The 12,125-nt window shown below is 42.7% G+C and overlaps 1 protein-coding gene across 2 annotated transcripts in view; it reads left to right on the top strand.

The window, feature by feature from the left end:
* The window catches only part of tnfaip2a (tumor necrosis factor, alpha-induced protein 2a), a 103,595-nt gene that overhangs the window by 17,444 nt on the left and 74,026 nt on the right, over nt 1-12,125 (top strand). For both annotated transcript variants that reach the window (XM_084320872.1, XM_084320871.1), the window contains exons 4-7: nt 159-273; nt 745-867; nt 8,168-8,262; nt 10,430-10,522. In XM_084320872.1, coding sequence (XP_084176998.1) covers nt 159-273; nt 745-867; nt 8,168-8,262; nt 10,430-10,522 — 426 coding nt within the window. The remainder of the gene's footprint in view (nt 1-158; nt 274-744; nt 868-8,167; nt 8,263-10,429; nt 10,523-12,125) is intronic.

Raw genomic sequence — 12,125 nt, 5'->3', positions numbered from 1 at the left:
TTCTTATTTGTGACCCGTTCTGTCTAAATGTTTAAATGTTGAGCGATTTGCAGCGTCAAATTTCCCTCGGATAATAAAAGTATTTCTATTCTATTCTATTAGTGTTTCCCCTGGTCATAACTACATAATCATGTTTTCTCCTTGTCTGACTATTACAGTGATATATTAAAGCATAAAGAACTGGAGGGATGCATCAAGACTGCTAGTTTGGGGTGTCTGCTTTCTCAAGATGACCTAAATCTGCTGGAGGACCAATATCTTGCAGGCAAAGAGGTAAAAAACAAGCAGTACAGGAATTCTCAACCATTATGTGGCAGGTGACCCCTTGCCGTTACAGAAAATTCCTGTGATGGAAACAGAATCTTCCACATTGCAGGTTACTGTACTTTATGACACTATCCATGATATATTTACTGTACAACACTGTGCATGAGATCTTTACTGTACAACTGTCACGTTTTTGGCATGTTTTCTATGCAAAATCTTTTTTTTTCAAAGTAACTAGTAACTGATGGTTTCAGATAAATGTAGTGGAGTAAAAAGTACAATATTTACTTTGAAAAAGTACAAAGTTCCCTAAAATGAAAACACCCAAGTCAAGTACAAGTACCTCAAAATTGTACTTGGGTAAAAATACTTGAGTAAAAAAAATACTTAGTTTCTTTCCACCACTGCCCACGGGAGAAGGGGATTTGGATCTGTGACGTGGTTATTTAGGTGACCGTTTCCTTGTGCTTTTCACAGGAAAAGGTGAAGACCTGGATGTCAACATCTTTGAGGAAGGAGGAGGAGAGCTGGCTGAGTGGGAAGAAGCCTGAAACCATCGACAAATACTGCTTCTGCCCCCTGGCCATAGATGTGATACAGGTAGAGAGAGAGAGAGAGAGAGAGAGAGAGAGAGAGAGGACTCTGCCAGAGCTCATTAAAACCCCCATTCGTTTATTTAGTTTGAAGGAACTCGCCGACATTATAGGAAATGTGTTCACGTCTTCTCCAGAGTCAGATGAGAAGATAGATACCAAGTTCCTCTCTGTGCGTTCAGTAGAAAGCTATCCGGCCGCAAGCTAGCCTAGCTTAGCACAAATGAATGGAAGCGGATACGGACCACTAGCCTAGCTTAAAGCTCCGGGAGAGGTGTTTTTGTCCAACAGCTAGGCTAGTGGTCCTAGAAAGAAAACCTTTAAGCCACATTTCAACCAAAGTAACCGAAACTCTACTCGAGTAGGCCTACGGAGCCTCTGTGTCTGGTCCCACCTTCAGCTCCACCTGGATGGGGCCAGTGAAGTATCCGTATACACCAGGGGTGGCCAACCCGCGGCTCGCGAGCCGCATGCAGCTCTTTGCCCGCCAATGTGTGGTTCCTCCCTCCATAAAAAAATAAATAAAAGAAAAATAAAAATTATAATATTTTTTCTTTTTTTGTTATTCATTCCATAAGACGTAGAATAAACATTTACAGACTTTATTTTTTAAATGGTTCATTTGCATGTTCTTGGTATCTTATTCTAGGGACATCTATGGATCTCAGGGAATGTATTCCCAGTGTCAGAAATATTGTGTATGTTACTAGGCTTGAGTAAATTGTAATGAACCAAAGGAGAATATCAATTAAATTATATATATATATCTTTGACTGTGAATAACACCATGCTAAAATTGACCAGACCTGAAAAATCTAAGCAAATTAATAAAGGGAAGATGATTAAACAGAAGGTTTTGTAGATACAGTACTGAATCATTGAAATATGATTATAGAATATCAGGCCTATAAATGACCTTATTATGGCCAAGTTGCACATCTATGGATCGGGCCAAAGCTCCCCTTTCCAATGGCAGAATTCAATCTGGATTTAGCATCACCAGGCATGATTCACAAGTACAGTTACTTTTTTATAATGTAAATTTCTCAAATCTTTCATCAGATTCCAACGCCGTTTTTTTGCTAGACGCTCACAAAAAGGTAGAGAAACTAACTGTGTTCTCTATTATGGCAATAACGTTCAGGTTTGTGGGAGATAATCCCGAAAAATAAGAGAAATAAAAAAGTGAATCCAGAAGTCAGATGATTGATAGGGGCTGGCGTGAGCTGGGTAGGGTAGTTTTTCGAAATTCAAAAGTCCATCAAAAGCCCTGGGTCTCTTCCTTCAAAATACTACACTCACTTTTGGCTGCGCCACCTCCTCCCGTCAATATGCGCCGGTTTCCGACTCAATGCCCTGAGATTTCTATAATCATATATTTCACTAATAACAGTTACAATCATTGGTAAACAAACGTAATGCTGAAAATATACACTTTGGCTGCCGTTTTGACAGGGTTAGGGTTTTTACTCTTGGCTACATTTGAAAAGAAAACGCAACATTAATTCATACATTCTGTAGAGATGGATTTATGGCCTGATGTCATTTGCGGTCCAGTACCGGACCGCTCGGGCTTAAGAGGTTAACCCTGTGAGGCCCAAATAAAAAAGACATTAGCAACATCAGAGGCTAGAGGGTGGGACCTATAAACACATGAAGGGTGCCGTGACTGAAAAAAAGGTTGAGAAACGCTGGTACAGTATATGGTGTGGCTCTTTGTGGCACCACAGTAATTTTTGTGGCTCTCCGACTGGTTGGCCACCCCTGGTATACACAGTCCCTCAGGGCCGTGACGGGGCTCATACACCTGGCCTGGAGCTCCTCTGGCATCCAGTCTTCTCTTTTCACCAGGAAGTCCCTGTGGAGGATCCAATATCGGCACCAATATAGGATTTGTGGAGTCAAATTATAACGGGGCTGAAAGGCTATATCCACACCAACATGAAAAAGTGAACATTCACACAGCACACTGGGAAGCAGGGGTGTAAAGTACTTGAGTAATTGTACTTTGTTACAATACTTAAGTACTGTTTTGGGGGATTTGTACTTTACTCAAGTATTATTAGGTTTGTATACTTGTACTTTTACTCAATTACATTTCAGAGAAAAAAAACATATTTTTTAGTTTTTACTAACGTTAACGTTATTAATCCTGCGGCCGCTCTTTATTTAAAAACAGCCAATCAAATCCCCATCAATGGAAAATGAACCCGCCCATACCCATGCTGATTGGTCCTTGTGTAAGACTAGAAAGCGGGGATCTTTGATTAAACACCTGCTATCAGAAGAATAGACAGTCAGAAAAAAAGTTTTTACTTTAACTTTTTAGTACTTAAGTACATTTAAAAGTAGAAACTTTTTGACTTTTACTTTTAAGTGTGTTTTTAGCCAGATACTCTGACTTTTACTTGAGTACGATTTTGAGATGGTACCCATACTTACTTGTTTGGTTTTAAGGCTATATTGTTTAGACTTCCAGATGTTGCGAAGTTGGCTGAAAGCACCTCTTGCTTTGTTGAGACGCGTCTTGATGTCTTTTTGCGTTCCACTTTCACTGCTTATGAGGCTTCCGAGGTATGTAAAGTCTTCTACACATTCCAACGCCTCTCCATTGATGGTGATTGGAGGTGCTGTTGGGGCATTGATGCACATCACCTGGGTCTTTTTCTGGTTGATGTAGAGACCAGTTTGCTTTGCATAATTGCTTAGCCGGTCAGACTTCTCCTGGAGGTGGCTACGAGTGGATGACATGACTGCCAGATCGTCTGCAAAGTCAAGGTCTTCCATAAAGGAGAACAGGGTCCATTGGATTCCACGGGGACGGTCTGATGTAGTTTGATGCATAACCCAGTCGATGGTAATCAGGAACAGAATAGGGGAGAGGATGCAGCCTTGTCTTACTCCAGATTTAATGGGAAATTACTCTGTCAAGGTGTTATCAAGGATGACACTGCATTCAAAGTGTTCATAGAATTTTCCAATGATGTTGACTATTTTGGAAGGTATTCCATATGCCCTTAGGATCTTCCATAGGCTCTCGCGATGAATACTGTCAAATGCCTTCTTAAAATCGATAAAGTTAATATACAAGGGGGCGTTCCACTCAATACACTGTTCGATGACGTTTGATCGATACAACCTCGACCTTTGCGAAATCCTGCTTGTTCATCTCTTAGCTTGACATCTATGGCACTATCAAATATCTTAAGAAGGATTCTGCAAAAAACGTTACTAGGGACGGACAGAAGTGTTATGCCTCGCCAGTTGTCACAGTTTTTCAGGTCACCTTTCTTAGGAAGCTTCGATATAAGGCCCTTGCTCCATTCCCTTGGTATGGCATTGTGCTCCCATATCTTGGCGAAGAGGTCGGTCAGCACCCTGGAGGCTGTGGTGATATCTGCCATCAACATTTCTGCATGTAGCATGTCGATTCCAGGGGCTTTTCCCCGCTTCATATCCTTGATTGCCGTTTGTACTTCAGCTTGAGATGGAGGATCGGTGTTAATAGCGATGTCATCCAAAGGTTCTGGATCTGCAGGCTCTTCAGGTTCTGGTCCATTGAGCACTTCTTCAAAGTGTTGAGCCCATCTTTCAGCTTGTTCCCTTTCAGTTGTTATCAGTTTACCTTGTTTATCCTTAACTAGTTTAGTGTAGATGTTCCTTGGACCGCTTAGCTGTTTAGTGATCCTATACAGTACACTATACTGAGTTGTCCTTTAGCTGCAGCCGTCTCTGCTTCACTTGCCAGGTTCTCCACAAAGGCTCTCTTATCCCTTCGGGCACTCCTCTTGATCTTTAAGTCTTTCACCTTGTACTCTTTCTTTGCACGTTCAATTAGCCTGGGTGACTTTGCACTCAGCAGTTTGTCTTTGGCTTTCTTCCTCTCATCGATTTTTGTCCATGTCTGAGGTGTTATCCATTGTTTGTCTCCTTTCTTTCTAAAGCCTATGACACTCTCTGCTGTTTCTTTGTATACTTTTGCGATGTTCCCCCATGTTTTCTCAACATCTCCATTTTCTTCTCCATCTTCATCTTCCAGTGCACTGAAGCGGTTTCTAAGCTCGATGGTGAACTCTTTTTGGACTTTTGGTGCAAGAAGCTTGTTGATGTCAAACACTTTGCGTCACTGTTTGGTGTTGGGTGTTGCGTGTTGCTCTGAGTTTTAGCCTGATCTTGGCTATCACCAGGTGGTGGTCACTGCCAACATCCGCCCCCCGGTCGACTTTGACATCCAGAAGAGATCGTTGCCATTTCTTGTTGACAATGACATGGTCAATCTGGTTGACCGTATGCCCATCTGGGGATCTCCAGCTTAGTTTGTGGATGTCTCTGTGGGGGAAGATGGTTCCACCTATTGTGCATCTGTTGTTAATGCAGAAGTCAACAAGCCTCTCTCCATTGTCATTGATAGTTCCGCAGCCATGCCGCACCATTGCATCTTCTTTCCCGATGTTATCATTTCCAACTTTGGCATTCAAATCTCCCATAATCAGTAGCATGTCATGTTGTGGGACCTTGGAGACTGCACATTGCAGTTGCTCGTACCAGTCGTCCTTAGTCTCCTCCTCTGCCTCGTTTGTAAGGGCGTAACACTGTAAGATGGTCATTTTACAGTATCGGGAGTCAAATCTTGCTCTGAGCAGTCTATCACTGATGGGTTCCCATTCCGTGAGAGACTTGGATCTCTCCTTACTTGTGATAAGTGCTACACCGCTGGAGTGTGCATCATCTTTTCCAGAGAAAAGGATAGTTGAGCCCTCTTTTGTCACCTTGCGGCCTGAACCAGTCCATCTACACTCGCTCACACCAAGGATGTCCAACTTATAGTTCTGCATTTCTCTGATGACTTGTGCTGTCTTTGACGTTTCAAACATAGTACGGACATTCCATGCTCCAAGACGGATCATGGTTCGGGGTCTTAGAAGACTCATCTTCAAGCAACAGACTTCCCGAGTTGGGCTTTCATCTGCTGCCGTCATAGTGCCAGTGTTTTGGCTAGAGCTTCTCTTGGACCCCAGGTTTTGTGGTTTGTGTTTTGCAGTTTCTGTAACAGTTGTTTGTTTTCCGGGGTAGGGTTGTTAGCCCCACGCTCAACCCCCAACCTGGAGGACCAGTGCTGCTTTTTGTCTGGCCCCTCCCCTGTGACCTGCCCGGCTTGGTTGAACCTGCCAGGGGCTTTAAACTTTGAGCCCCTGCCGAGATAGCTCACAGGGTCCTTGAGGCACGCAAGCCACCCCACCACGTCAAGGTAGCAGTCCGGGGTAGATGGTACCCATACTTTCACTTAAGTATAATTTCTGGGTACTTTTTACACCCCTGCTGGTGACCCTGATACTCTTGTATTTCCCTGTTACTCACGGATCAGCTAGCCTAGCTTAAAACTGTTTTTTTGGCAAGCAGATAGGCTAGCTGGTCCGTATCCACTTCCATTCACTTGTGCTAAGCTAGGCTAGCCTGCAGCTTTCTACGGGACGCACAGAGAGGAACTTGGCGTCTATCTTCTCGTCTGACTCTGGAGAAGACGGTAAGAGCATTTCCTCTAATGTTGGTGTGTTCCTTTAAACAAGCGCAAATCTGCAATAGATATGACCGGGTACGCGCATGCATCTACACATGTACAGATTTACACACACACACACACACACACACACACACACACACCTCACACAAACAATGTACATATTAACACACACACACACACCCTCACACAAACAATGTACATATTTACACACACACACCCTCACACAAACAATGTACATATTTACACACACCCTCACACAAAGCATAGGATAAGCTGCATTGCAAAGATTGGACCCTCTATACCTCACTGAAAACTGCCTAAGAGAAGTACAACAATAAGGTATGCAGGTCCCTGGACTGACGTGTGACATATGAATGAACATCCGAATAATGCATGAGATCTTTACTGTACAACTGTCACATTTTTGCCATGTTTTCTATGCAAAATATTTTTCTTCAAAGTAACTAGTAACTGATGGCTTCAGATAAATGTAGTGGAGTAAAAAGTACAACACACACACACCCTCACACACCGTCCCTCACACAAACAATATACACATTTACACACACACACACACACACACACACACACACACACACACACACACACACACACACACACACACACACACACACACACACACACTCTCACACAAACAATGTACATATTTACACACACACACCCTCACACTTGACCGTGGGGATACTTTTGTGGAGCAGCCAACAGAGCAAGCTATAGAGCTGCTGGTCGCAGCTAACCATCTGAATGCTAAGCTATAAGCTATTCCACCTCAATTTTGAAAACCCTAACACATTTATGTGAAGATCTGTGGGTCAAGTCTATAAATGGGTTTCTTGTTTATAAACATACCGCGTTCGAGCCAATCAGCAACACCCGCTGAATCACGTGACTGAGTTGCCCCCTACCTAAAAAGTACAACAGGGCTCTATGGCGAAACCATGCCACTTCCCTGACTAAAAGTATAATGGAGCTCTATGGAGAAACCATGACACTCTCCTGACTAAAAGTATAATGGAGCTCTATGGAGAAACCATGACACTCTCCTGACTAAAAGTATAATTGAGCTCTATGGAGAAACCATGCCACTTCCCTGACTAAACGTATAATGGAGCTCTATGGAGAAACCATGACACTCCCCTGACTAAAAGTATAATGGAGCTCTATGGAGAAACCATGACACTCTCCTGACTAAAAGTATAATGGAGCTCTATGGAGAAACCATGACACTCACCTGACTAAAAGTATAATGGGGCTCTATGGAGAAACCATGACACTCTCCTGACTAAAAGTATAATGGAGCTCTATGGAGAAACCATGACACTCCCCTGACTAAATGTATAATGAAGCTCTAAGTAATTAATTAATTCAGTAGTCTACTGGAAGAATATTTTCTGGACCAGCATATCAAAAGTTAAGAAATTCTTTTGTATTTTTTGGCAAAAAAATATTTTTTTAAGTGGTGTGTTATTCACATTATCCTCCACCATTATAACACCATACATTATGCATGATGATGGGAGTGTAATTCCTGTGGGCTGCTTTATTTTCTTTTTTCATCTTTGAATAACGCCACGCTAAAAATGACCAGACATGAAAGATTCAGCACCTTCTTGGGATCACGTGTACAAAAAAATCTAAGCAAATTAATAAAGGGAAGATGATTAAACAGGAGATTTTATACTAACAGTACTGAAGTCTGCCATCCGGACACATTTGAAATATGATTGTTTCGTTGAGTTGTGTGTGTCACTCCTCTTGGCGACAGGCAGTGGACGGCGCTACCAGAGAGGCCAAGTCTATTTTGAGCAGCCAGCGTAAAGTCCAGAGAATCGCCCGTCAGCTGGAAGGCTTCTTGATACGGTAGTGTTTGCCTGCCCGCCCAACTCACACATACAGTGGGTGTTGCTGTGTTTATCCGTGGTCCAGACATCCGGAAATACACGTCAAAACAATCAAACTTGATTTAGAAGTCACTATTGTTGCCATAAGCAAAATATTTAGAATTTGTGTTGGGTACCGAACTCTGTACCGATTCACTCTAGAACAATCGGTACCAAATCTACCGATCGGTGTTTAGTATAAGAGTGTAATATTACTAGACAAGAGGGAGCCTTTTCCACAAATATATATATTACTGTCCCGTCTCTCTGGGTCTTTGGAAAGAACAGACGAAGTCAGAGGAGTTTGATCATATTTACTGGCCAGATAATTGAATAATTTAAAAACACAATACATGATCATGCGATTTATTTTGTGTGGTGTGTTACAACAATAAATAATAAAATGCTCTAAATAAATAACAATGTAGAAATTATGTGCACAGATTCCATCAGGGACATTACCACTAGCCCTAGAGACCAGCAGGTTTAATGCCACCGCAGAGGAGGACAGAAATCACCACTAGTCCTAGAGACCAGCAGGTTTAATGCCACCTAGAGGAGAGACATCACCACTAGTTATAGAGACCAGCAGGTTTAATGCCACCTAGAGGACAGACATTACCACTAGCCCTAGAGGCCGGCAGGTTTAATGCCACCTAGAGGAGGACAGACATCACCACTAGCCCTAGAGACCAGCAGGTTTAATGCCACCTAGAGGACAGACATCACCACTAGCCCTAGAGGCCGGCAGGTTTAATGCCACCTAGAGGACAGACATCACCACTAGTCCTAGAGGCCGGCAGGTTTAATGCCACCTAGAGGACAGACATCACCACTAGCCCTAGAGGCCGGCAGGTTTAATGCCACCTAGAGGACAGACATCACCACTAGGCCTAGAGACCAGCAGGTTTAATGCCACCTAGAGGACAGACATCACCACTAGCCCTAGAGGCCGGCAGGTTTAATGCCACCTAGAGGACAGACATCACCACTAGTCCTAGAGACCAGCAGGTTTAATGCCACCTAGAGGACAGACATCACCAATAATAATAATAATAATGGATTGGATTTATATAGCGCTCTTCGTGACACCCCAGTGACCCCAGAGCGCTTACAGAGTCCATTATTCGTTCATACACAGTCATACCGGTGGTGGTAAGCTACAATTGCAGCCAGAGCTGCCCTGAGGCAGACTCACGGAAGCGTGGCGAATAATCAACGCCTACGGCCCCTCCGACCACCACCAACATTCATTCACATGCATACACATTCATACGAGGCAAGTAGGTTAAGTGTCTTGCCCAAGGACACAACGGCAGTGGGATGGACACGGGCTTGAGCGGGATTCGAACCACCAACCCTTCGATCATTGGACGACCCGCTCTACCCCTGAGCCACGCCGCCCCACAAACTAGTCCTAGTCCTAGAGACCAGCAGGTTTAATCCCACCTAGAGGACAGACATCACCACTAGCCCTAGAGACCGACTTTAATGCCACAGAAAATACAGTTAATTTCTGATGACCGTCAATCAATGAGGATAGTGGAATCAGATTCCCATGTCACTCATATGCATTTCCTGGCCGCACAGTGTTTCTTTATCTGTATTTAGATAATTAACTGAAATGTAATGGAACAATGGAACACTGCAACAGTATCTTCTGTGTCTTATAAACCCATGAGGGTTGGACACTTTGTGTGTGTGTGACACGGAAATTAAAGAATCAATCAATCATAATCATCAATCGGTCATATCATGTTCAAGTTTCAAGTTTTGTTTTATTTGTCACGTATGTACATGTACATTACAGTGAAATGCTTGGTTCTGTATGAGCCTCCTGAGATTGTGCTTCATACAGTAAAACAAATAAAAAGAATAAAGACCAAACACTATACAGAATATACAATATACAAAACTAAAAAAGTACAAAAGGAAGTACAAAATGCTGAATGCTAAAATGAGGTAGGGATGTAGTGAACATATTTTAGTAATAAATAGATCAAATATAGTGTAGTGTTAAAAAGTGTAAAAAAAAGTAGGGAGCAGTATATGACATTGTATTCCAATGAGAACTCATTCTAGTCTCGTCCGTGGTCCTATGTACGTGTTCTAATCACACTGGTGAATGTTTGTTGGTTCCACTGCAGCTTCAAGAGGACCTTGGAGGACTTCATGAGCAGCAGACATGAGAACGTCCCGTTTGTGATGAAAGCCAATCTGGTTTGCATTCAACAGTTCCGGTGAGGATGACTTCCCTCTGTGATTTTGCTCCCGTTTTTGGCCGCGTGCTTCACGTTCGTTTTGTGTTTCAAGTAGTGCTGTCAATTGATTAAAATATTTAATCTGATTAATCGCATGATTGTCCATAGTTAACTCACGATTAATCGCAAATTAATCGCATATTTTTTATCTGTTCTAAATCTGCCTTAAACGGATCTTTTTCAAGATCAACAAATGCTTGCTTTATGCAGCCATTTAACTCTTTCCGTGCCACTCACGAGATTTCTCGTGTTTTTTTTATAGGTGGTTGAAAGCCACTCACGAGATTTCTCTGATTTTTTATTTTTTATTTCTTTTAACAAAAAATTATTGCATCACCCGAGCCTACCCGAGTATAGCCGAGCGGCGCCGGCGATCACTGTGGAAAAAAGCGCCCCCTGTCGTCTCCCAGATGACATAAGTGATTTTGGAATGGACTCAATGAAAATGAATGGGGAAAAAAATCCGGTACTCCACATTTTCCAGTCCACTGATCCAGCCGGGGTTACCACAGTTCATTCTGGAACCTCAGATCCCCGCTGATCATGGAGTTCTACAGTATCGCGTTGGATCCATACACGTATCGATTTTTTCGAATGGTGATCAGGAATTGGAATATACCAGTTGGATACCATCTGATGTCAGGTAAGGACTCTATGTTATCAGTGTTAGGATAATCAGAGTAAGTTTGATGAAGATATAGGCTGTTTTGTGAAATGTCTTCTTTCGGTTTCACTGTAAAAGTCCGAGAGGAAATCAACGAGGCGATTATCCGTGCGCGGCCGTAATGTGCTTGCGTGCACGTATAATATTGATCATCTAGCGTTTATTTGAAAACGATTCATAAAAAGGCAGACGAATATCAACGTTGTGGAATATTCCACTAAAAGACGATTTTCATAGAATGCTCCAGAATGGGCTGTTTTTTATATCAAAACGGGGGGCTTTTCTAACTGCTCTGAAACGGAAACGACGCGATAAAAAAACAATCTGCCTTGACAGCACTGACTGGAAAATAGTCTTTGATAATGCGATGGGCAGATTAGACACATAGCCATAATTTAAAACATAGATTAGGCGATATTAACGTTAACATTGGCGCCGATGGTGGCATTCAGCCGGTAAAAAGGAAAAACAGGCGTGGCGCTCAATGTGTTAACACAAAAGGATGACCATCATGACTCACCCCCCCCTCTCTCAAACACACACACTCTCCCAGCTCTCTCTCTTGCCCCTTCCTCATATCTGTCCCACCTCTCTTTCTCTCTCTCTCTCTCTCTCTCTCTCTCTCTCTCTCTCTCTGCTAAAGGAATTGTGCTTTAACGGGTTAATATCGCATTAACTTTGACAGCCTTAGTTTCAAGTTGTATTTGTCGCGCCCCTGTCCTTTTTTACAGTATAGAGGAGTGAAAGTCCTGTTTCTTGGCTCCTCTGCTGCAGAAGCAACAACATCCACACTGGTACAGACGCAATAAGAACGGCGTATACAATAAAAACGATTTAAATAGCAGCATATCAATAACAAATTAGAGTAGTGTACTGTGTAGGCTACTGTGTGCAAATCAGCGGTATGTGCAGGTCAGT

Source organism: Notolepis coatsorum (assembly GCF_963971535.1).
Source record: "Notolepis coatsorum genome assembly, chromosome: 1".
Lineage (NCBI taxonomy): Eukaryota > Metazoa > Chordata > Actinopteri > Aulopiformes > Paralepididae > Notolepis > Notolepis coatsorum.
The sequence above is the reverse complement of the archived record's forward strand: the minus strand, read 5'-3'. Positions and strand labels throughout refer to the sequence as shown.